This window comes from Coregonus lavaretus (genome assembly GCF_964263955.1).
Source record: "Coregonus lavaretus genome assembly, chromosome: 8".
In the NCBI taxonomy this organism is placed as follows: domain Eukaryota; kingdom Metazoa; phylum Chordata; class Actinopteri; order Salmoniformes; family Salmonidae; genus Coregonus; species Coregonus lavaretus.
The window spans coordinates 4,143,931-4,170,987 of record NC_139995.1 but is presented as its reverse complement, the minus strand read 5'-3'; the positions used below and the strand labels follow the sequence as shown (position 1 = coordinate 4,170,987).

General features: G+C 43.4%; 1 protein-coding gene across 2 annotated transcripts in view; it reads left to right on the top strand.

Moving 5' to 3' along the window:
* The window catches only part of LOC311134154 (protein MTSS 2-like), a 139,499-nt gene that overhangs the window by 50,728 nt on the left and 61,714 nt on the right, over positions 1-27,057 (top strand). For both annotated transcript variants that reach the window (XM_084167761.1, XM_084167760.1), the window contains exon 4: positions 25,756-25,840. In XM_084167761.1, the coding sequence (XP_084023887.1) occupies positions 25,756-25,840 (85 nt within the window). The remainder of the gene's footprint in view (positions 1-25,755; positions 25,841-27,057) is intronic.

Below are 27,057 nucleotides of genomic sequence, written 5' to 3'. Positions count from 1 at the left end.
TCATGACATTCTTAATAAAGAGGATGATGTGATGTTTTTCAATAACCTCACTTTGTAAAAATACAGCGTTACATTGTAGGCTAGTTTTTAGCTGACTGTTATAACGTATAGTCCCTAGTGCCTTGTGCAATAACATTTCATTCTTTTTTTTTTGTCTGGTAAAAGGCAGTAAATGATTGACATCCAACCTAGTATTCACAATAGCAACATGACTTGAGGACTGGGCTATATTTATCACTGGGAACAATTAGACAGTGTTTAGAGTTCCTGCGTCTGTTAAATATTCCTGTGTGACACGTGCTCTCTGTAAGCAAAGTTGCACTGCCACATCCCCCCCCTCCCCGCTCCCAGCATTGAGCTCATGAAAAGTCTGTTTAGAAAAGGGGATATGTATATATTCTGAACAAAGGGAAGGAGAGCGGGGGAGATACCTATGTCTGTGTATCTGAACGGGAGGAGTGTGGTGGGAGCGCAGCCCTCGGTCTCCTTAGAGTGGTGATGACTGCACACGTCCAAACAGTCTCTATTTGATTTCTCTGCACATTTCCTTCTGAAGTCTGCTGGGTTATTAGGACTTCCCAACCCCCTTTTTAGTTTTCTAAGCTGCCAGACCATGCCTCAGTACTACTACATCTAGAACCGGTATTTTGGCTTCCTCCAGTTTCTAGGCTAGGTTTCGACAGTGAGGGCTTCTCGTCTTACACTTGCGTGATCAGTTGACTAGTGACACACTAACAATGAAACAGTATTGCACTCTGGAAACATGTCTTATAAAAATGTTTCTGGCTGTATAAAATGTGCATTGCTCCTTTTTGACCTTGTATTCTGTGGTTGCAGAGTGTTTGTCTCAGAAAAGATACAAGTTTAGATTGCTCTATTTTTACCTAGATGTTTAGAATCATTTGAGAAATCTGTTAATGTAAGAGGCTCAATATTATGCCGTTGTCAACAGCATGATCTGACTAATCTGTGGATCCTCATGACTGGTTACCATGGGATGTCTTGTACGAGGCAGATTCTTTTTTTTTTCTTTTCTCCAATGCATCAAAGAAACATCACAAGACTCGCAACAGTGATCCACAAGACAAGGGAGTGTCTGTCAGAGTTACCGATATCAAACAGAATCAGCTGAAGAATTTAGTGATCTACAGTTTTAGAGACTTGAAGGAGCATACTATGATTGAGGTTACTGAAAGAAGGAAAAGCTAAAAGATGAAGAGCATGGTATGATTGTTCTGACCCCCAAATAAGTCTGTGAATAGAGTTAATAATTGTATGGAGGGCTGTTTTTACCTTAGACGGAATCAAAACTAGTCAAGGTCAAAGCGATGAGACCTTACCCAGGAGAACTGTCTGAAACACAGCACGGCACAGTCTGGTGGCCCACCGCCACAGCAGACCACTGCTAGGAGGGTGCGTCTGGGTAAACTGAGTAGGCGTGAACAGAGCCCAACTCTTGTGCTGAGAGACACTGAGTGCTTTTGTGCAGTGGGGAGATGTGGGCACCAGTTATTCTGGGATGTGTCTAAGAGCGAGACCGAACACGGCTTGGTTTTCCCGCCAACCCACACAGAACACCAGACATGTTGATAATGTGTGAAAGTGCTGGTGAGAATTGGGCATTGGTTGAATGATGAGGCTACTGGTGAACAACACGGCTAGAGTGTGGCACAAAGGTTATTGTCAATGAATTGGGATTGATTTCCTAATACATTTTGTGACAATATCCTCCCACGTTGGCTGTGCCAGTTTATCTCCAGAGTCAAAGGTGTCTAGCTGGGCAGCTACAAATGAACCGAGCAGAAGTTAATTACACATATTTTCCAAGGTTTTCATGAAATAAAGCTCTCCAGCTATACCGGCAGTAGCACCACCAGAGACTTATCAAACTGAAGATGGCTCACGGTGGGGTTGAATGAATGAGGTGGGACCTGTCTTAATTGTTTTATTTATTTTGTCTGATTTAAACTCTTAATTTGGTCCATTGGAAACCACTTTGCAATGGAGTGGTCCAGGAAAAGCTGGTTCATGTTTTCTCAGGCGTTAGCCCCATCTGGAGCATGAGCTCACAGCTTTTATCTCCTATTGTGGCCTGTGGCTAAACAGCACTGCGTGACACACGCGAGGAGTCCATTTGATACAAACACTACACAACCATCAAACGCTCGTCCACTATCCGAGGAGGAGGATTTTACGACTGCTCATGCCTGGCCTCCCAGCAGTGCACTGTTGTGTCTTAAGAAGTATGCCTTTTTTCATGTGGCACAGACTGGTCAGGGCAGAGAGGTTTTCTCTCTTTATGGCATTCCATGGAGAGTGGCCATGTGGAGTGAGTTTACTGAGGATGATTCCACTCGGCATGTGTTGGACAGGAAAGCTGATGCACAGGCAGGCCGTTTAGGAAACCAGACGTCCATTCAGTGTGAAGTGTGTGGGAGAAAGACTGTGTATGTATGACCGCTTCAAGTGAGTGGGTAGGAAAGCCCTTTTTGATGGTGCCTCGGGCTGGAGCTAAGCCAGCAGGAGAGGAAGTTTGTCCCCAAACAGAGTTGGAGAACATTTCCTGACTCCAGTGGGACAGTGGACATCCCTTCCGCCCATCCCCCTTTCCACTGACTGACCCCTGGCCCAGCTGCTAATGCTGCACACTGCTGATCAGCCAGACCACATTACCAGCCTGCCATACCCTACTGACAAGCCTCTCAATGTCGCAGGAACCGAATGTTAGCAGCCTCTTCAGAGAAATCGTTCAGACGAGCCTTGAGAATGTTTTTTTTCTTGGTCCTTTTTCATTTAAGATATTATACACTCATACGAGTCCGCTCAATCCATGTTGATAGTTCCATGTTGACGCTCCTAAAGATTGATTTGGACAGGGATAGCGTAACCTGGAAGGTTCATTGACGTATTAGACATGGGACTGATTTGCAGGCTGAAGAATATCTCAGGTCAAACTGAAAGACGTTGGTGGGGTGCCCTCTCCTCCCCCCCCCCGTCTTTCATTAGGAAATTAGATGAAGGGTTGTTGCGTGGAAGGCTCGAAGGAAGGAACATTTAATAAAATCCAGAAGTTTCATTTATTCTGTTTTGATTTTAACTTCTTCATAAAACACTGCAAACACAGGCGAGTTGCAGGACTTAGTCCGTTCAATATGGAACAAGTAAGTTGTTCCTATCGGGAGAAGTAAGGGTGACTATGATGGTGAAGTTGCATCAGGCTGTTGCCAGAGGCCTATATTCAGCCTGATCTAGATTTGCACACAGCAGGAGCCTCCACAGCCCCTCTAATCTGATGCTGACCTAGCTTATTTTTTAGCTTGCTAATGTGGTTGCATGGGGCCATTTCCACCGTCCGAAGCTGTGCCCATTTACTGCTTATCACGTATTAACCATTTATTCACATTGCTTTATAGGGCTAGGAATTGCCAGGGACCTCACGATACGATATCACTTTTTTTTTGGTGCCGATACGATATGTATTGCGATTCTCATGATTCTATATGTATTGCGATTCTATACTGCTTACCATATGTCTGCTGCAGAGGGACAAGAGGGCCATGAGAAAACAAGTTTTAATCAGTCATGCAAATAAAGATGGAGAACAAGCTATGAATGAAAAATACTTGTACAAATAATATTGTGATATTGTGAAAACGATACTCTATATTGTCCAAAAATAATATCCCGATATGTAACGATATAAAAAAACACTATTACTTTGCTTTAATACAATATTTCAGTTGTGTATATTACATTTGTTTTATTTGATTACTTTATTATTTCATTCGAAGTCATCTCATCACTATAGAGATGCTGCATATGCTGTCTGACAATCACTATTTTAGTAGTTCTTAAAAGTAAATAAGGCATACTTTTATGACTGACTGCTGAATACCAACTATCAATCACTTAGATCATGTATTTTCAGGTAGAGATGCCTTGCGAAGCAACTGCTCTCTATCCCTCTTGATCGCGCGTTCTCTTTTCTCTCCCTCTCTGTGTCTTGTTTATAACCTGGACGTTTTTTGTCATTTTATGACGCATGTATTACCTTTCAAAGTAGCCTAGCTCAAAATACGACCATAGAAATATTGAGGAAATCTGTTGTCTGACTCATCCCAAACCATCTCAATTGTGTTGAGGTTGGGGGATTGTGGAGGCCAGGTCTTCTGATGCAGCAATCAATCACTCTTCTTTTTCGTAAAATAGCCCTCACACAGCCTGGAGGTGTGTTGGGTCATTGTCCTGTTGAAAAACAAATGATAGTCCCACTAAGCCCAAACCAGATCGGATGGTGTATTGCTGCAGAATGCTATGGTAGCCATGCTGGTTAAGTGTGCCTTGAATTCTAAATAAATCACAGACCGTGTCACCAGCAAAACACCCCCACACCATAACACCTCCTCTTCCATGCTTTACGGTGGTAACAACACATGCAGAGATCATCTGTTCACCCACACCGCGTCTCACAAAGACAGTGGATGTTGAGATGTGTCTGTTACTTGAACTCTGAAGCATTTATTTCAGCTGCAATTTCTGAGGCTGGTAACTCTAATGAACTTATCCTCTGCTGCAGAGGTAACTGTGGGTCTTCCATTCCTGTGGCAGTCCTCATGAGAGCCAGTTTCATCATAGCGCTTGATGATTTTTGACTGCACTTGAAGAAACTTTCAAAGTTCTTGAAATGTTCCGTATTGACTGACCTTCATGTCTTAAAGTAATGATGGACTGTCGTTTCTCTTTGCTTATTTGAGCTTCTCTTGACATATGAACTTGGTGTTTTACCAAATAGGGCCATCTTCTGTATACCCCCCCTACCTTGTCACAACACAACTGATTGGCTCAAACGCATTAAGAAGGAAAGAAATTCCACAAATTAACTTTTAAGAAGGCTCACCTGTTAATTGAAATGCATTCCAGGTGACTACCTCATGAAGCTGGTTGAGAGAATGCCAAGAGTGTGCAACGCTGTCATCAAGGCAAAGGGTGGCTATTTGAAGAATCTCAAATATAAAATATATTTTGATTTGTTTAACACTTTTAGTTACTACATGATTCCATATGTGTTATTTCATAGTTTTGATGTCTTCACTATTATTCTACAATGTAAAAATAAAGCCTAGAGAGCTGCCCTGCGGTACACCACACTTTAAATGTTTGACATTAGATAAGCTTCCATTAAATTAAACCATTTGAGTTCTATTAGATAGCTCTGAATTCATGATATGGCAGAGGTTGAAAAGCCATAACGTTTTTTTTCAACAACAGGTTATGGTCCAATAATAGCAAAGGCTGCACTGAAATCTAACAGTACAGCTCCCACAATCTTCTTATTATCAATTTCTTTCAACCAATCAGTCATTTGTGTCAGTGCAGTACATGTTGAGTGCCCTTCTCTATAAGCATGCTGAAAGTCTGTTAATTTGTTTACAGAGAAATAGCATTGTATTTAGTCAAACACTGTTTTGAGAGCTGGCAGCAAGCTTATAGGTCTGCTGTTAGAACCAGTAAAGGCAAAATAGAGAAAAATAATCAATGGAGAAAGCCCCATTTAAACCATGTAGATTTTGGGACGCAGCCTCTGTTTTACCCCTCATCCATATCAGCCCAGCCCTCCATCCCTGTCACTGTTAATACCTCAGGGAACAATTGAGAAAAATTATAAATGGAGGAGTTGATGTAACATGTCAAGCACAAAAGTGGGTATAACCCACTGTTCATTTTTGTCAGTATGACTTGCGTGTTATGGTTCAAAAACTGATTTACATAATTTGTTAAGCCTGCATAAAAGGCTGTTTTATTTTATTTATATAACCACTCTAAAGTACCAGCATTGAGAGCTTCCCAAACTAGGATTCAATATAAACAATCTGGGGATTATTTGGTTTCACTTATGCAAGTATTTTTTGTAACCTATTTGTATTTAATATATTTATATAATATAAACAACATTTTAAGTTCCACAGTGAGTTAAGCTACAGTGGGGAAAAAAAGTATTTAGTCAGCCACCAATTGTGCAAGTTCTCCCACTTAAAAAGATGAGAGAGGCCTGTAATTTTCATCATAGGTACACGTCAACTATGACAGACAAAATTAGAAAAAAAAATCCAGAAAATCACATTGTAGGATTTTTAATGAATTGTTTGGCAAATTATGGTGGAAAATAAGTATTTGGTCAATAACAAAAGTTTCTCAATACTTTGTTATATACCCTTTGTTGGCAATGACACAGGTCAAACGTTTTCTGTAAGTCTTCACAAGGTTTTCACACACTGTTGCTGGTATTTTGGCCCAATCCTCCATGCAGATCTCCTCTAGAGCAGTGATGTTTGGGGGCTGTCACTGGGCAACACAGACTTTCAACTCCCTCCAAATATTTTCTATGGGGTTGAGATCTGGAGACTGGCTAGGCCACTCCAGGACCTTGAAATGCTTCTTACGAAGCCACTCCTTCGTTGCCCGGGCGGTGTGTTTGGGATCATTGTCATGCTGAAAGACCCAGCCACGTTTCATCTTCAATGCCCTTGCTGATGGAAGGAGGGTTTCACTCAAAATCTCACGATACATGGCCCCATTCATTCTTTCCTTTACACGGATCAGTCGTCCTGGTCCCTTTGCAGAAAAACAGCCCCAAAGCATGATGTTTCCAACCCCATGCTTCACAGTAGGTATGGTGTTCTTTGGATAAAACTCAGCATTCTTTGTCCTCCAAACATGACGAGTTGAGTTTTTACCAAAAAGTTATATTTTGGTTTCATCTGACCATATGACATTCTCCCAATCCTCTTCTGGATCATCCAAATGCACTTCAGACGGGCCTGGACATGTACTGGCTTAAGCAGGGGGACACGTCTCGCACTGCAGGATTTGAGTCCCTGGCGGCGTAGTGTGTTACTGATGGTTGGCTTTGTTTCTTTGGTCCCAGCTCTCAGCAGGTCATTCACTAGGTCCCCCCGTGTGGTTCTGCGATTTTTGCTCACCGTTCTTGTGATCATTTTGACCCCACGGGGTGAGATCTTGCATGGAGCCCCAGATCGAGGGAGATTATCAGTGGTCTTGTATGTCTTCCATTTCCTAATAATTGCTCCCACAGTTGATTTCTTCAAACCAAGCTGCTTACCTGTTGCAGATTCAGTCTTCCCAGCCTGGTGCAGGTCTACAATTTTGTTTTTGGTGTCCTTTGACAGCTCTTTGGTCTTGGCCATTGTGAAGTTTGGAGTGTGACTGTTTGAGGTTGTGGACAGGTGTCTTTTATACTGATAACAAGTTCAAACAGGTGCCATTAATACAGGTAACGAGTGGAGGACAGAGGAGCCTCTTAAAGAAGAAGTTACAGGTCTGTGAGAGCCAGAAATCTTGCTTTTTTGTAGGTGACCAAATACTTATTTTCCACCATAATTTGCAAATAAATTCATTAAAAATCCTACAATGGGATTTTCTGGATTTTTTTTTCTCAATTTGTCTGTCATAGTTGACGTGTACCTATGATGAAAATTACAGGCCTCTCTCATCTTTTTAAGTGGGAGAACTTGCACAATTGGTGGCTGACTAAATACTTTTTTGCCCCACTGTATATGGGGATATTTTAACTGGTGGGAAACATTTGCATGTAATCCCTAATCACTATGTGCATTTGTCAGAAATCCAGTGAGTTGTGCCCCAAGGTAATACATGTATATTAATGCTCTATGGAGAGGCTTAGTTAAATGTCAGAGCTATTGACTTTGACTCATAGAATATGCATCTGGGAGTTAATGAAGAATGACACACAGAACCTGGCCCACGACTTCCTATTTGATCACAGTTCACACTGACTGGAACAAGAGATGCCTCCCTCTCAAAGCTTGACTGGCAGATCTGAATAGAAAATGATTGATTTAATTGTCTAATTGCAGGACTGATAAAGGGTCTTGTATAACTATTTGCAGCTCAGTAACGACATCAACCATTTTAAAAAGAGTCCAATGTAGCTTTAAATACTGATAAGTTACTTAAACCTTTCACATTTCAAAAGTAACACATTGCTCATTGCAGTATATTTATCCTCCACGACCACTCTGAACTTAGACACAGGACCTGACATGTCTGGGCTGTGCTGCAGGTGCCATTCCCATGTTATTGCTCAGCGTGACTCAGGTGTGTGAGTGGTGTAGCCTGTCCCCTCCTCCCCAACTGCTCCAAGTGCAGGGCTACACCCATCGTGCCCCAGGGCTTGTCTGACTGAGGAATGTTGATGTATGTCAGTTGGATGAAGTGCCTAGCTCCCCCCCCCCCCCCCCCCCAATAACAAGGCATGGCCATCCACCTCACTGCCTAGGTCTTGTGTTAGGACATGTGCAACCTTTAGTAAGGGATGGGCGTCTTTCCTCTCTTTCTCCATCTTTCCTCTGGTTAACTGCACCCTCTTCATCACCTGTGGCCAGGTTGCAGTAAAAGCATTACTTTACCAACCTGTTCCGTCATGCACTGTTTTCCTGCCCCCACAGTTGCAGACACACCCAAACCAGGGCCTCCATATTCCAGCGCCAAACCCTTGTGGTTTACACTCGACTCCTCCCCCTTTTGGAACAGGGGGCCGGCTCCCATTTCACCAACCCTGTTGTGTTGTGGGGCTATTGTAAGAGAAACCACCCGTTGCCAAGCTCTGTATCCCATACTGTTTGTTTTTCCATCTGTTTTGCAGACACAGTCGCAACATTGGTAATTAGTTGAGTTGTCACTTCAAATGCTTTCATGCACCATCTGGAGGGCATTACTTGAAAATGTGCTCATTCCTTTCTCACCACAGCCCCAATGTTAAAGAAGTGTGTTGTCGACTTGGTGTTTGCCGTAGTATCTGTCGGCCAACTTGCACTACACTAGAGTAAGTATGCCACACGATATACATTATGACAGCGTTTTCCCCCTCAAACTGTTGTTTTGAGAGGCTTTTCAAACAAGGCTGTCGGGAGGAAGGGAACAAACAGACAAAGTAACAAAACATTTGCAAGGATGTGAATCATCTGTACAAATGAAAGAAACCTGATGAAATCCAAGGTCCACTTTTTAGATGAGTCATGCATTAAGAATTTCCACATTATTCAAATGAATGTTTCTATTTTCGATGTTGAGCTAAAGGATGCTGATGGTTTAAGGAGAACATATGGTTTTGTATGGTACCGACAGCACTCTGTCTTTCTGTTTATCCATCGCGCCCACTACACCAGAACTAAACTAGATGAAGAACATTCAATATCGGAAAAACTGTTAGTATAAGACGTGTGCGACGATACACTGACTGATATTACTGACATTGTAGTACCTCAGTCCTATTTTACAATGTGTTTTGACATAACATTCTGCTTCCGCTACCTAGCTTAGTCAGCGTTCAGTGTGCACGTTACTCCCTACCCACCACCACCTCTGCTCATCCTCAAACTTCAAACCCACACCTGGTGTATTCAGCAATTAGGGTATTTTTAAATGTCAAATTAAAATGTTTGTTTCTCAGTAGGTAATTTGCCTCTTCTTATTCTCCGGTACTGCGGTCTGAGGACTGAGCGCTCCCACACATTGGGTGACATGTACAGCTGGGGGATTATAGACAAAAATCCTTGACTGAATTATCACTAACAATAAATAAAATATTACGTTTATAATATTAATGTACACCTCATTTACTTTTTGAGTATTACCCTTAAAAGTACTACTGTTAATTTGAATGTCGTAGCTATCAATTGTCCGGTAAGCGATCGCCTATATTAGCAGATTTACATTTCAAATGTCACATTTCTCTAGTGTAGGCTACTTATCGTAATTATCAAGATCAGTAAAATGTCCTCTATAAGTGGCTGGTTCAGTCTTCACAATCATTTTCGGTTTATCGGCTCCGCTCCAGTGACATGTTTCCGAGTGCAAAGCATTTTGGCCAAGTGCGAAATAAACCTTTTGAACTGTGCTGTCACATCTGCACATACTTAGTAAATTAATGGGACACTGTTCACCCCACCGGAAACACGCACAAACAGGTATTTAGAGACCGTAGACTTGATGTGCAGAGAATGGGATGAGGCATTAGTAGGCCTATCTGTGTTTTGTTCCTATGCACCTCACTGTTTCCTATGCACCTCAAATGTCAGCATCGAATGTAGGCAGTTTTAAGTCCAGTGGCATCTCTCTGTGTAGGGTATTGCAGAAGTCTGTCAGTTTCTCATCTTCATTCAGTTGGTTCCTTAACCCTGAGTGAACTTTTGACCTCGGCACTGTCCTACCAGCCAAAACAGAAGTTTTGACTGCTGCGCTGGTTTGTCAAAACGTCTGCTTCTCTCCTCAAACAAGTGTCTTTTGTCATACACACCCTCAGTTTGTTGGAGCCGGATTATCTTGATGTGATTTCAAAGAGCAAACTGTTTTCCCCAGCAATTAAGTCATTTGCTCATGTCGTGCCGATGCCCAGTTTCACTCACTGACCTCTGTTTGTACGAAATCCCATGTGATCTCCCAGACTTGAATCAAACACAGACAGAAGACCAGGGAATACTAAAGTGACTGTGTCCCTCTGCTGGTGGTGATTTCTCTCAGATTTTTCCAGGAGAGTTTCATTAAACAAACTATCAATGTCCTATAAAATGCAACCTGTTGCAAACTGCATTGCTATGATGCTATGGGAAGTAGTGCAGTTGTGTTTTTATCGTCTGTCTGTAAATAGCCTGTAAATACCCTATTTTCGTACATTTTTCGTACATATTTCCCTATCAGACTTTTCATCCTTCTACAAGATATACTTTCCTGCAACCCGCCTCACTCAATGTGGAACGGATTCTATTATTGACTTACCTTTATCTAGAATCTAGAATCTCCAGTTGAAACTAGCTAGCCAGCTAACTAGCTACTTGCTATTTGCTATTAGCCACAGCTAGCGGTGTTTTCACCCAGAACATTGGATTTTTTCCCGCGGGATTAATTTTAATCACTGGACATTGATCACCGGATATTCGGCCAGTCTGCACAGCGCGTTATCGACCCAGAACATATCAGTTTTTCTGAGGAATCACTGATTCACTGGAACTTTAACTCCGGATTCATCGCTTCCAGCTGGCTACAACAAAACGGACGCTGTGGTCTGGCTAATCAACCTGAGCTAGGCCCATCTCCCGGCTATCTACCTCTCTATCAACCGGACGGGACCACATAGTATTGACACGGAGCCCCGCCGATCCTACACGACTGGTCTGCCGACGAAATCGTCTGATGTGGTTACGACGTAACCACGAAGATTCCATCCATCTGCTAGCCCTGGCCCGTTAGCACACGCTTACTCACTAAACTGAACTAGCTACTGGACTAGCTACTTGCTATTAGCCACAGCTAGCAGTGTTTCACCCAGAACATTTGTTTTTTTTCCGCGGGATTAATTTTAATCACTGGACTTTGATCACCGGATATTCGGCCAGTCAGCACTGCGCGTTATCGACCCAGAACATATCAGTTTTTCCGCCGGAATCACTGGACCTTTAACTCCGGATTCTTCGCTACCAGCTGGCTACAACAAAACGGACGTAGCACACGCTAGCCGTGGCCTCTTACTCACTAGCACTTCACCACCGGACCTTATGATAACCCAGCTATACAGCTGATATCTGCTGGGCTGTTCCTTTTTACGGTACTACATCCTGTTTATGTTTAGCCTCAGCCCAAACATGGTTAGTTTATTGTTGTTTCGGTTATTTCTAATTGTACTATATCACTGTAGACCCCCCAGCCTAGCTAAACCTGCCTTAGTTAGCTCCTTTGTCCCTCCACCCATACACTCAGAGACCGACTCAATTGATGCCTCTAGAGATAATATCTCTTTCAGTGTTACCCAACGCTTAGGTTTACCTCCACTTTACTCATATCCTTCCATATCCTTGTCTGTACATAATGCCCTGAATCTTTTCTATAACACCCGGAAATCTGCCCCCTTTATTCTATGTACCCAACGCACTAGAAGACCAGTTCTTAAAGCCTTTAGCCGTATCCTTATTCTAGTCCTCCTCTGTTCCTCTGGTGATGTAGAGGCTAACCCAGGCCCTGTAGCCCCCAGTATCACTCCTACTCCCCAGGAGCTATCATTTGTTGACTTCTGTAATCGCAAAAGTCTTGGTTTCTTGCACATAAATATCAGAAGTCTACTTCCTAAGTTTGAGTTATTCACTGCGTTAGCACACTCTGCCAACCCTGATGTTCTAGCAGTGTCTGAATCCTGGCTCAGGAAGGCCACCAAAAATTCTGAAATTTCCATCACCAACTATAACATTGTCCGTCTAGATAGAACTGCCAAAGGGGGTGGAGTTGCAATCTACTGTAGAGATAGCCTGCAGAGCTCTATCATACTATCCAGGTCTGTACCCAAACAGTTTGAGCTTCTACTTCTAAAAATCCACCTTTCCAGAAATAAGTCACTCACTGTTGCCGCTTGCTACAGACCCCCCTCAGCCCCCAGCTGTGCCCTGGACTCCATATGTGAATTGATTGCCCCCCATTTATCCTCAGAGTTTGTACTGCTTGGTGACCTAAATTGGGATATGCTTAATACCCCAGCCATCCTACAATCCAAGCTAGATGCCCTCAACCTCACGCAAATTATCAACGAACCTACCAGGTACAACCCTAAATCCTTAAACATGGGTACCCTCATATATATCATCCTGACTAACATACCCTCTAAATACACCTCAGCTGTCTTCAACCAGGATCTCAGCGATCACTGCCTTATTGCCTGCGTCCGTAACGGGTCCGCGGTCAAACAACCACCCCTCATCACTGTCAAACGCTCCCTAAAACACTTTAGCGAGGAGGCCTTCCTAATTGACCTGGCCCAGGTATCCTGGATGGATATAGATCTCATTCCGTCAGTAGAGGATGCCTGGTTGTTCCTTAAAAGTAATTTCCTCTCAATCTTAAATAAACATGCCCATTCAAAAAATACAGAACTAAGAACCGATATAGCCCCTGGTTCTCCTCAGACTTGACTGCACTTGACCAGCACAAAAACATCCTGTGGCGTACAGCATTAGCATCAAATAGCCCCCGCGATATGCAACTTTTCAGGGAAGTTAGGAACCAATATACACAAGCAGTCAGGAAAGCAAAGGCTAACTTTTTCAAACAGAAATTTGCATCCTGTAGCACTAACTCCAAAAAGTTTTGGGACACTGTAAAGTCCATGGAGAATAAGAGCACTTCCTCCCAGCTGCCCACTGCACTGAGGCTAGGAAACACTATCACCACCGATAAATCTACAATAATCGAGAATTTCAACAAGCATTTTGCTACAGCGGGCCATGCTTTCCATCTGGCTACCACTAACCCGGCCACCAACTCTGCACCCTCTGCTGCAACTTGCCCATGCCCCCCCCGCTTCTCCTTCACACAAATTCAGACAGCTGATGTTTTGAAAGCGCTGCAAAATCTGGACCCCTACAAATCAGCTGGGCTAGACAATCTGGACCCTTTCTTCCTAAAACTAGCCGCCGAAATTGTCGCAACCCCTATTACTAGTCTGTTCAACCTCTCTTTCATAACGTCTGAGATCCCCAGAGATTGGAAAGCTGCCGCGGTCATCCCCCTCTTCAAAGGGGGTGACACTCTAGATCCAAACTGCTACAGACCTATATCCATCCTGCCCTGCCTTTCGAAAGTATTCGAAAGCCAAGTTAATAAACAGATCATCGACCATTTTGAATACCACCGTACCTTATCCGGTTTCCGAGCTGGTCACAGGTGCACTTCAGCCACGCTCAAGGTCCTAAACGATATTATAACCGCGATTGATAATAGACAGTACTGTGCAGCCGTCTTCATCGACCTGGCCAAGGCTTTCGACTCTGTCAACCACCGCATTCTTATTGGCAGACTAAATAGCCTTGGTTTCTCAAATGACTGCCTCGCCTGGTTCACCAACTACTTCTCAGATAGAGTTCAGTGTGTCAAATCGGAGGGCCTGTTGTCTGGACCTATGGCGGTCTCTATGGGGGTGCCACAGGGTTCAATTCTTGGGCCGACACTTTTCTCCGTGTATATCAATGATGTCGCTCTTGCTGCTGGTGACTCAGATCCACCTCTACGCAGACGACACCATTTTGTATACATCTGGCCCTTCATTGGACACTGTGTTAACAAACCTCCAAACGAGCTTCAATGCCATACAACAATCCTTCAGTAGCCTTCAACTGCTCTTAAACACTAGTAAAACTAAATGCATGCTTTTCAATCGAACACTGCTAGCACCCGCCCACCCGACTAGAATCACCACTCTCGACGGGTCTGACCTAGAGTATGTGGACAACTACAAATATCTAGGTGTCTGGTTAGACTGTAAACTCAACTTCCAGACTCACATAAAGAATCTCCAATCCAAAGTTAAATCTAGAATCGGCTTCCTATTTCGCAACAAAGCCTCCTTCACTCATGCTGCCAAACATGCCCTCGTAAAACTGACTATCCTACCGATCCTTGACTTCGGCGATGTCATTTATAAAATAGCCTCCAACACTCTACTCAGCAAATTGGATGTAGTCTATCACAGTGCCATCCGTTTTGTCTCCAAAGCCCCATACACTACCCACCACTGTGACCTGTACGCTCTTGTTGGCTGGTCCTCACTACATGTTCGTCGTCAAACCCACTGGCTCCAGGCCATCTATAGATCACTGCTAGGCAAATCCCCGCCTTATCTTAGCTCATTGGTCACCATAGCAGCACCCACCCGTAGTCTGCGCTCCAGCAGGTATATCTCACTGGTCATTCCCAAAGCCAACACCTCCTTTGGCCGCCATTCCTTCCAGTTCTCTGCTGCCAATGACTGGAACGAATTGCAAAAATCTCTGAAGCTGGAGACTCTTATCTCCCTCAATAACTTTAAGCATCAGTTGTCAGAGCACCTTACCGATCACTGCACCTGTACACAGCCCATCTGAATTTAGCCCACCCAACTACCTCATCCCTATATTGTTATTTAATTTGCTCTTTTGCACCCCAGTATCTCTATTTGCACATAATCTCTTGCACATCTAGCATTCCAGTGTTAATACTATTGTAATTATTCTGCACTATAGCCTATTTATTGCCTTACCTCCATAACTTGCTACATTTGCACACACTGTATATATATTTTCTGTTGTATTTCTGACTTTATGTTTTTTTTTACCCCATATGTAACTCTGTGTTGTTTTTGTTGCACTACTTTGCTTTGTCTTGGCCAGGTCGCAGTTGTAAATGAGAACCTGTTCTCAACTGGCTTACCTGGTTAAATAAAGGTGAAATAAAAATAAAATAAATAAAATAAAAATTTGTGGACAGAAAGCTGCAACACATGAATGGTAGTGTTGGTCTGAATGATAAGTAGGCCTAGTCAAAAACACCTTTTCACATTTGCGCTTGTTACAGGTTTAGGTTTTTTCGATTTATGTTTTTCGATTGGACTTTAGCACGTATAGCTCATTAGCACGTAGGGTCCACCGATTGGTGTCACCTCGTTAGTCAGTATGTGTTAGACCTGTGCTGGTTGAAATCTCATTAGTGGGAAGGTGTTTCATCTGTGCTGGTCCAGGAGCTATTTAGGAGTGGCTGGCCCAGTGCTCCAGTTGACCCTCCACATCTATCAAGACAACACCTTTTTAGTTGGCTCTCCCTATTTTGATATCTAGACAAACCTTTATCTGATTTTCATTTTACTCCACCTTAGTTTTTTTTTTTTCTTCTTAGTGGGCAGATTTGGTGGGTGTCTTTTTAGGTTCTAGTAGGTGTTGCTAGTCGACTTTCAGTGGACACCCCCATGAGTCTTTTGGAACCCCTCATAAAACCCCACCTGTTTTGTTTGTTGGTCAGTGACACTCTATGTTAGTTCCCTCTTCTGTTTCAGTGACATATTTGGTTTTCCTGCTGGGGAACGTAACACGCTACTTTATCATACTGCTTGTCTGACGTACAAAATATCTCACAAGATCATAGCGTTCATGTGCACCCATTGTAACCTTCGCAACTGCTGCCAGTCTGCCTTGTTGTGAAACTTGGCGTGGGTAAACTAAGGAGGGTCGGTGTGGTCATCATAATCCATACCTATCTGATAGGGGTGGCCTTTGTGGAGGGCTACTAATTGCTTTACCGAGCCAGCGAGAGGCCCAGGTGATCCAGCATTAGCAGGCATTAGGGTTGGGATGACTGGGACACATTCATACAGAGGATTATACACACCCCCAGGTATTTTTTTTTACATTTTATTTTTTCATTTACGTAATTTAGCAGATGCTCTTATCCAGAGCGACTTACAAATTGGTGCATTCAACTTATGAAAGCCAGTGGGACAACCACTTTTTTTTAAAATGGGGGGTGGGGGGGTGGGTTACGGGGGTAGAAGACCAGGGAATCTTCTGCTGTGACCTCCTGAGTGGCGCAGTGGTCTAAGGCACTGCATCGCAGTGCTAACTGTGCCACTAGAGATCCTGGTTCGAATCCAGGCTCTGTCGCAGCCGGCCGCGACCGGGAGACTCATGGGCGGCGCACAATTGGCCCAGCGTCGTCCAGGGTAGGGGAGGGAATGGCCGGCAGGGATGTAGCTCAGTTGATAGAGCATGGCGTTTGCAACGCCAGGGTTGTGGGTTCGATTCCCACGGGGGGCCAGTATAAATAAAAAAAATGTATGTATTCACTAACTGTAAGTCGCTCTGGATAAGAGCGTCTGCTAAATGACGTAAATGTAAATGTAGAATGATTACTTTTATACTATTCCAGGTATTCCTTAAAGAGGTAGGGTTTCAAGTGTCTCTGGAAGGTGGTCAGTGACTCCGCTGTCCTGGCGTCGTGGGGGAGCTTGTTCCACCATTGGGGTGCCAGAGCAGCAAATAGCTTTGACTGGGCTGAGCGAGAACTGTGCTTCCGTAGAGGTAGGGGGGCTAGCAGGCCAGAGGTGGATGAACGTAGTGCCCTCATTTGGGTGTAGGGTCTGATCAGAGCCTGAAGGTAAGGAGGTGCCGTTCCCCTCACAGCTCCGTAGGCAAGCACCATGGTCTTGTAGTAGATGCGAGCCTGAACTGGAAGCCAGTGGCGTATGCCAAAAGCCACAAAATACACCTGAATGGATTTATGCAAATTAAAGTGGGGAGAACAAGTATTTGATACACTGCCGATTTTGCAGGTTTTCCTACTTACAAAGCATGTAGAGGTCTGTAATTTTTATCATAGGAACACTTCAACTGTGAGAGACGGAATCTAAAACAAAAATCCAGAAAATCACATTGTATGATTTTTAAGTAATTAATTTGCATTTTATTGCATGACATAAGTTTTTGATCACCTACCAACCAGTAAGAATTCCGGCTCTCACAGACCTGTTAGTTTTTCTTTAAGAAGCCCTCCTGTTCTCCACTCATCACCTGTATTAACTGCACCTGTTTGAACTCGTTACCTGTATAAAAGACACCTGTCCACACACTCAATCAAACAGACTCCAACCTCTCCACAATGGCCAAGACCAGAGAGCTGTGTAAGGACATCAGGGATAAAACTGTAGACCTGCACAAGGCTGGGATGGGCTACAGGACAATAGGCAAGCAGCTTGGTGAGAAGGCAACAACTGTTGGCGCAAATATTAGAAAATGGAAGAAGTTCAAGATGACGGTCAATCACCCTCGGTCTGGGGCTCCATGCAAGATCTCACCTCATGGGGCATCAATGATCATGAGGAAGGTGAGGGATCAGCCCAGAACTACACGTGTATCAAATACTTGTTCTCCCCACTGTATAAATACCACTGGAGTTCTCTTACATTTGGAAACTTCACAGTCCTATTGATCAAACAAACATGAAAAGGTAGGCTTTCTCTCCCTCAGTTGCCTATGCACATCAACAACAACAAGATCAACAACTAATGCTAGCCAGAGCGAGATGAGCTAAAATCGAACTAGGGAACATTAGATACACCCTCTCAAACTTTTTCAGCTAGTTGGCCGTCAAAATTGCACTAATAAACAATGGGGAATAGTAGCCTGCTCGTCCTTCTGCAACCTGCCTGCCAATGCATGCTTGTCCCAACCCACGTTTTGACAACTGAATGGGAACATGCCTGCCTGCCCACCCATTTGATCGATGCCAAATACATTTGATTGACAACTAAGAGATATGCTAACTGTTCAGCGCAGCTAGCTAGCAAAGCGATTCAAATTTCTTGCTAGCTAACCAAATGAAACCTGCATCTCTAGCTGTAGCCAACAAAAAATGACATTACATCCCCCAGCAGCTAGCTAGCTCACGTTCGGCTCAGTGTTTTTAGCTTGCTAAATAAATGGCTAGCAACGTAAATAGATACGCTAGCCCAGGGGTGTCATTTTGAAAAAAACACAATGAATTTGAGGGCCAGACATAGCCTTTGTTTTTACAAGAATACTTGCAACTGCGGCCCAAACTGGCCATTGTTTTATTAGAAAAAATATGTCTCTTTATAATGTTCACTTATGTACTTATGTAGGATGCTGTATAGCATTTTAACATATTAAAACAAAATAGATAATATTTGTCCATCCTTTGCTGCTATGCTTGTAGATGTGCATAATATGCTGTGACCCTAATCAAAATGTATTTAATACAATTTAAATGTGAATTTTTTCCTCTTTTTTTTGCACTGCATTGTTCACCGGTGCGGTTGAATGCAGCATTGCTGTATGACACACTCAAAATGTATTGTAGTTGAGTAGCCAGCCTAGGCTACTGCTCAAATGTTGCTGGAATAGGCCTACATGTTTCTCCTTTGCATGGTGTTTTTGTTTTTTGGTTATTCCTTGTCCAAGCTTTAAAAACCGAAGCCAGCCTGCAACATTTTAGTAGCCTAACTAGGACTGTGGCATGTCTGTACACTTTCCTTCCGCTGCGCGCTGTAATGCGAGTGCATCAGGCTGTAATTTCATAAAGTAGATGACTCAACTGTTGACTCATTTATACTCGCTTATGTGTGTGTCCTATTTGGCCCGCGGGCCTATTAACCACGTTATGACTGACTTGTGATCATTGCCCTTGCTAGTTTCATTGTATTGACATTCCCGGCCTTAATTAGTTGTTCGTTTTTGTTCCAAATATTGAGTCATTGAAACTGAAATAGTGCATCCCGAATGGGTGGAGACAGCAAATAATGAACCAGGCCAGCTGCGATTTACAACCTGATAGCAATATTTTTTGGACTACCAAGAAATGTATTGGTGAATTATATTAACCATGCATTGAACTGCATCCATCTATTCTGCCAACAATGCCTTACTGTACGTCATGGAATTTTAAGTCAAATAGAACCTATTTTTGAAACCTCTTATGAAGTTGGTTTTGATGCATAAACAGGGAATTTGACATTTTTGACAGATATTATTGTCTGTTTGTTTCATATCTGCAAAGTAGTTAAAACGCTGTCAGTTCCAATTTTAAAGGCAAATTCCACCCCAAAACTATCTTTTGGTATTTGTTTCATTAGTCCATTGTTGATGTAGTCCCAAAGTGTTTTGCATGTCAGCAATCAAGTTTTCAAGATGTGTAACTTTCAGAAATACAGACAGTATTTCTATTTCTATGGACACAGTCCCACCCAGGGTGGATGGAGGAATATCACTACTAGGGATTGTGGAGAATCTCTATCCTCTTGCACTCTCCCTCCTCTCTCTTTCTCACTCACTGTTTTCCTCTCTATCACAGAAAGGAGTATTGTCTTCCCGTTCAGCGTTGTGAGCCAGGCCGTCTCATAGGAAGTGCTCTGTATTCAGTGACAGGATGCTACAATGGCCTATTTGTTAAAGAGGCGCAGGGCGAGGGCTATGGGGTTTAGGGCTGGGCTGGAGAAGCCACACTGAGCCCGGTGTGATTTCTCTCGCCCTATACATCACAACATCCCCATGCAGCCAGAGCAGAAATAGATACGGTGCGGTGAAATGTTTGATGTGCCATATTACCCAATGCATTTTAAGTGCTGCAGTCGCCCTGTCAGTGGCCTGCTTCCAGACTTATCTAGCCTGCCACAGCTGGGTTAGCAGCTTCCAGACTTAACTAGCCTGCGACAGTTGGGTTAGCAGGACCAATGTTATTTGCAGGATCCTTTTGTCTGATTTCTTCAATGGATATCTTGGATGATAATGTCCATAAAGTCTGGTAAGCTTGATATGACACAAGCAATAGAAGTGAAAGTCCATCACTCACTCATGCCTCTTGTTTTTCTTTGTTATGTAGCTGTCAAAAAAAGCTCATATTGTTGATGGAGCTAATAGCTAAAGTCTTTAACCTCCTAATGAGTAGTCTAGAGGGGGACCTGCTGCTGCAATGAAAACAGACAACAGGGTTGCAAACTGGACTCATCCCAATGATCTTAGGAAGACATACTATGTCATCATTTGATGTTCAATTTGCAGTGTTACCATGTTTCATGAGTTGAAATAAAGTATCCCAGAAATGTTCCATAGCACAAAAAGCTTATTTCTCTCAAATCTTGTGCACAAATTTGTTTACAGCCCTGTTAGTGAGCATTTCTCTGCCAAGATAATCCATCCACCTGACAGGTGTGGTGTATCAAGAACCTGATTAAACGGCATGATCATTACACAGGTGCACCTTGTGCTGGGGACAACAAAGGGCCACTCTAAAATGTGCAGTTTTATGACACAACACAATGCCACAGATGTCTCAAGTTTTGAGGGAGCATGCAATTGGCATGCTGACTGCAGGACTGTCCACCAGAGATGTTGCCAGATAATTGAATGTTAATTTCTCTACCATAAGCCGCCTCCAAGGTCATTTTAGAGAATTTGGCAGTATGTCCAACCAGCCTCACAATTGCAGGCCATGTGTAACCACGCTAGCCCAGGATCTCCACATCCAGCTTCTTCACCTGCGGGATCGTCTGAGACCAGCCACCCAGACAGCTGAAGAAACTGTGTTTGTACAACCGAATAATTTCTGCACAAACTGTCAGAAACAGTCTCAGGGAAGCTCATCTGCGTGTAGATTATTACTTTTTTTACTGCTGAAACTGACATAATTCACACGTTTGTTCTGATGGCTCAATAAAAGCCTTTGTTTCTGCTAAAACATATACAGGGTTACAAACACCACCCTCCTGCCCATTATAGACCCATCTAGTAGCTTTTCAGAGCATTTGATTTAAATTGAGAAATAAATATACGCAAGACCATGACATGCTCATGACTCAATATGATTTGTCCTGTTCACTCAGGGCAGTTGGTGCCTTCTACTAGTGTCTCTGTCCATTGTCTAACTTTCAACAGCGGTTTCCTGAAAGAGACAGGATTAGGGTTAGTTGCAGCATTTTCCTTTGGGAAAATGTCTGATGGTCAAATGTCCTACAGTTTTACCCAAATATGCAAGTATCCATACGTAATGAGCAATGTTCCCTCTAAGTTGCACTTAAAGTTGACCTGGGAAGCTGTAGCAGGGCAGAATTTGACTAACTGACTGGTTGGAAAGGTGGCATCCTATGACTGCCTTGTTGAAATTCACTGAGCTCTTCAGTAAGGCCATTCTACTGCCAATGTTTGTCAATGGATATTGCATGGCTGTGTGCACAATTTTATACATCTGTCAGCAATGGGTGAGGCTGAAATAGCCGAATCCACTAATTTGAAGGGGTCAATATACTTTTGTATATAGAGTGCCTTCGGAAAGTATTCAGACCCCTTGACGTTTTCCACATTGTTACGTTAAAGCCTTATTCTAAAATGAAATAAAAATAAATCCTACACACAATACCCCATAATGACAAAGCGAAAACAGTTTTTTTTGAAAATCTAAATCAGAAATACCCTATTTACATAAGTATTCAGACCCTTTGCTATGAGACACGAAATTGAGCTCAGGTGCATCCTGTTTCCATTGATCATCCTTGATGTTTCTACAACTTGATTGGAGGCCATCTGTGGTAAATTCAATTGATTGGACATGATTTGGAAAGGCACACACTTGTCTATATAAGGTCCCACAGTTGACAGTGCATGTCAGAGCAAAAACCAAGCCATGAGGTCAAGACAGGATTGTGTCGAGGCACAGATCTGGGGAAGGGTACCAAAGAATATCGGTAACATTGAAGGTTCCCAAAAACACAGTGGCCTCCTTCATTCTTCAATGGAAGAAGTTTAGAACCCCCAAGACTCTTCCTAGAGCTGGCCGCCCGGCGAAGGGCCTTGGTCAGGGAGGCGACTAAGAACCTGATGGTCACTCTGACAGAGCTCCATAGCTCCTCTGTGGAGATGGGAGAACCTTCCAGAAGGACAACCATCTCTGCAGCACTCCAATCAGGCCTTTATGGTAGAGTGGCCAGACGGAAGCCACTCCTCAGTAAAAAGCACATGACAGCCCGCTTGGAGTTTGCCAAAAGGCACCTAATGACTCCCAGACCATGAGACACAAGATTCTCTGGTCTAATGAAACCAAGATTGAACTCTTTGGCCTGAATGCCAAGCTTCACGTCTGGAGGAAACCTGGCACCATCCCTACGGTGAAGCATGGGGTGGTGGCAGCTTCATGCTGTGGAGATGTTTTTCAGCGGCAGGGACTGGGAGACTAATCAGGATCGAGGCTAAGATGAATGGAGCAAAGTACAGAGAGATCCTGTGATGAAAACCTGCTTGAGAGCGCTCAGGACCTCAGACTGGGGGTGAAGGTTCACCTTCCAACAGGACAACGACCCTAAGCACACAGCCAAGACAATGCAGGAGTGGCTTCGGGACAAGTCTCTGAATGTCCTTGAGTGGCCCAGTCAGAGCCCGGACTTGAACCTGATCGAACATCTCATGAGAGACCTGAAAATAGCTGTGCAGCGACGCTCCCCATCCAACCCAACAGCACTTGATAGGATCTGCAGAGAAGAATGGGAGAAACTCCCCAAATAAAGGTGTGTCAAGCTTGTATCGTCATACCCAAGAAGACTCGAGGCTGTAATCGCTGCCAAAGGTGCTTCAACAAAGTACTGAGTAAAGGATCTGATTACTTATGTAAATGTGATATTATTATTTTTTTTATTTTATAAATTGGCAAACATTTCTAAAAACCAGTTTTTGCTTTGTCGTTATGGGGTATTGTGTGTAGATTGATGAGGGGAAAAAAACTATTTAATGAATTTTGGAATATGGCTGTAACCTAACAAAATGTGAAAAAGTAAAGGGGTCTGAATTCTTTCCGAAGGCTGTGTGTGTGTGTATACAGTGGGGAGAACAAGTATTTGATACACTGCTGATTTTGCAGGTTTTCCTACTTACAAAGCATGTAGAGGTCTGTTATTTTTATCATAGGTACACTTCAACTGTGAGAGACGGAATCTAAAACAAAAATCCAGAAAATCACATTGTATGATTTTTAAGTAATTAATTTGCATTTTATTGCATGACATAAGTATTTGATACATCAGAAAAGCAGAACTTAATATTTGGTACAGAAACCTTTGTTTGCAATTACAGAGATCATACGTTTCCTGTAGGTCTTGACCAGGTTTGCAAACACTGCAGCAGGGATTTTGGCCCACTCCTCCATACAGACCTTCTCCAGATCCTTCAGGTTTCGGGGCTGTCGCTGGGCAATACGGACTTTCAGCTCCCTCCAAAGATTTTCTATTGGGTTCAGGTCTGGAGACTGGCTAGGCCACTCCAGGACCTTGAGATGCCTCTTACAGAGCCACTCCTTAGTTGCCCTGGCTGTGTGTTTCGGGTCGTTGTCATGCTGGAAGACCCAGCCACGACCCATCTTCAATGCTCTTACTGAGGGAAGGAGGTTGTTGGCCAAGATCTCGCGATACATGGCCCCATCCATCCTCCCCTCAATACGGTGCAGTCGTCCTGTCCCCTTTGCAGAAAAGCATCCCCAAAGAATGATGCTTCCACCTCCATGCTTCACGGTTGGTATGGTGTTCTTGGGGTTGTACTCATCCTTCTTCTTCCTCCAAACAAGGCGAGTGGAGTTTAGACCAAAAAGCTCTATTTTTGTCTCATCAGACCACATGACCTTCTCCCATTCCTCCTCTGGATCATCCAGATGGTCATTGGCAAACTTCAGACGGGCCTGGACATGCGCTGGCTTGAGCAGAGGGACCTTGCGTGTGCTGCAGGATTTTAATCCATGACGGCGTAGTGTGTTACTAATGGTTTTCTTTGAGACTGTGGTCCCAGCTCTCTTCAGGTCATTGACCAGGTCCTGCTGTGTAGTTCTGTGCTGATCCCTGAACTTCCTCATGATCATTGATGCCCCACGAGGTGAGATCTTGCTTGGAGCCCCAGACCGAGGGTGATTGACCGTCATCTTGAACTTCTTCCATTTTCTAATAATTGCGCCAACAGTTGTTGCCTTCTCACCAATCTGTTTGCCAATTGTCCTGTAGCCCATCCCAGCCTTGTGCAGGTCTACAATTGTCTCAAACAAACAGTCTCAAAGAAAACCATTAGTAACACACTACGCCGTCATGGATTAAAATCCTGCAGCGCACGCAAGGTCCCCCTGCTCAAGCCAGCGCATGTCCAGGCCCGTCTGAAGTATGTCAATGACCATCTGGATGATCCAGAGGAGGAATGGCAGAAGGTCATGTGGTCTGATGAGACAAAAATATAGCTTTTTGGTCTAAACTCCACTCGCCGTGTTTGGAGGAAGAAGGATGAGTACAACCCCAAGAACACCATACCAACCGTGAAGCATGGAGGTGGAAACATCATTCTTTGGGGATGCTTTTCTGCAAAGGGGACAGGACGACTGCACCGTACTGAGGGGAGGATGGATTGGGCCATGTATCGCGAGATCTTGGCCAACAACCTCCTTCCCTCAGTAAGAGCATTGAAGATGGGTCGTGGCTGGGTCTTCCAGCATGACAACGACCTGAAACACACAGCCAGGGCAACTAAGGAGTGGCTCCGTAAGAAGCATCTCAAGGTCCTGGTGTGGCCTAGCCAGTCTTCAGACCTGAACCCAATAGAGAATCTTTGGAGGGAGCTGAAAGTCCGTATTGCCCAGCGACAGCCCCGAAACCTGAAGGATCTGGAGAAGGTCTGTATGGAGGAGTGGGCCAAAATCCCTGCTGCAGTGTGTGCAAACCTGGTCAAGACCTACAGGAAACGTATGATCTCTGTAATTGCAAACAAAGGTTTCTGTACCAAATTTTAAGTTCTGCTTTTCTGATGTATCAAATACTTATGTCATGCAATAAAATGCAAATTAATTACTTAAAAATCATACAATGTGATTTTCTGGATGTTTGTTTTAGATTCCGTCTCTCACAGTTGAAGTGTACCTATGATATATAAATGACAGACCTCTACATGCTTTGTAAGTAGGAAAACCTGCAAAATCAGCAGTGTATCAAATACTTGTTCTCCCCACTGTGTGTGTGTGTATTTAGGCGCATATGCAAGTAAAATTGTCGCTCTGTAGAGCGTTCTCGTGTTTCTAACTCGCGTCGTAGTTCTTGTGTGGTTTTTATTTTATTTCTATTACAGTATCTTTATTATTGTCATCACTGCATTGTTGGGAAAGAGCTCTCAAAGTACAGTTTTACACCTGTTGTATCCTGTGCTTATTGCGAATAATCTTTGAAACTTGTTAAGTGTACTGCTTTTGTGAGACCATGATGGCATAGAAAAAGCTTTGGATTCTTCTTAAATGGGATTATGTCATTTTAGTCCTTGCGTAACTTTCCTTGTTTAAACACACTTGTAATATGGAATTGTTGTTGTCAAGTTTTGGTAATTTGTTGTCTTTTGTTCCATTGTTTTCCAGGGGCAACAAAAGAGATTGGCTCAGCCTTGACAAGAATGTGCATGAGGCACAGAAGTATCGAGTCCAAACTGAAGCTCTTCACCACGTAAGTGATGGAACTGTGTATCATGGTTTTTGGAAGACATTGATTTAGTATTACAACAGCCTTCGGGCAATGCAAAACATCTCCAATGTGATCGTTTCCTATTTGTTTGAGATCCTTTGTATGCGGTTAGTGCATAATACTGCCGTCTTTAACATTTCAGACCAAATCAAATCGTATTTGTTAATGCTTGGTAGACAACAGGTGTAGACTAACAGTGAAATGCTTACTTACAGGTAATTGTCCAACAATGCAGAGTTAAAGATAAGATTTTAGAAAAATTCAAATAGTGACAGTGAATAACAAATAAAAATCAAGAGTAAATATAACCTGGCTGTATATATTGTGAGTATAACCGTAACATTACTATATACACTGCGTTCAGAAAGTATTCAGACCCCTTGACCTTTTCCAAAAAAAATTACGTTACAGCCTTTATTCTAAAATTGATTAAATCGTTTTTTTCCCTCACAATCTACATAATGACAAATCAAAAACAGGTTTTTAGACATGTCATTAGGTGCCTTTAAAAACACTGAAATATTACATTTACAGAAGTATTCAGACCCTTTACTCAGTACTTTGTTGAAACACCTTTGGCAGCGATCACAGCCTCAAGTCTTCTTGGGTATGACGCTACAAGCTTGGTACACCTGTATTTGGGGAGTTTCTCCCATTATTCTCTGCAGATCCTCTCAAGCTCTGTCAGGTTGAATGGGGAGCGTCGCTGCACAGCTATTTTGAGGTCTCTCCAGAGATGTTAGATCGGGTTCAAGTCCGGGCTCTGGCTGGGCCACTGAAGGACATTCAGAGACTTGTCCCGAAGCCACTCCTGCGTTTTCTTGGCTGTGTGCTTAGAGTCGTTGTCCTGTTGGAAGGTGAACCTTCGCCCCAGTCTGAGGTCCTGAGCGCTCTGGAGCAGGTTTTCATCCAGGATCTCTCTGTACTTTGCGCCGTTCATCTTTGCCTTCATCCTGACTCATCTCCCAGTACCTGCCGCTGAAAAACATCCCGACAGCATGATGCTGCCACCACCATGCTTCACCGTAGGGATGGTGCCAGGTTTCCTCCAGACATGACTCTTGGAATTCAGGCCAAAGAGTTCAATCTTGGTTTCATCAGACCAGAGAATCTTGTTTCTCACGGTCTGAGAGTCTTTAGGTGCCATTTGGCAAACTCCAAGCGGGCTGTCATGTGCCTTTTACTGAGGAGTGGCTTCC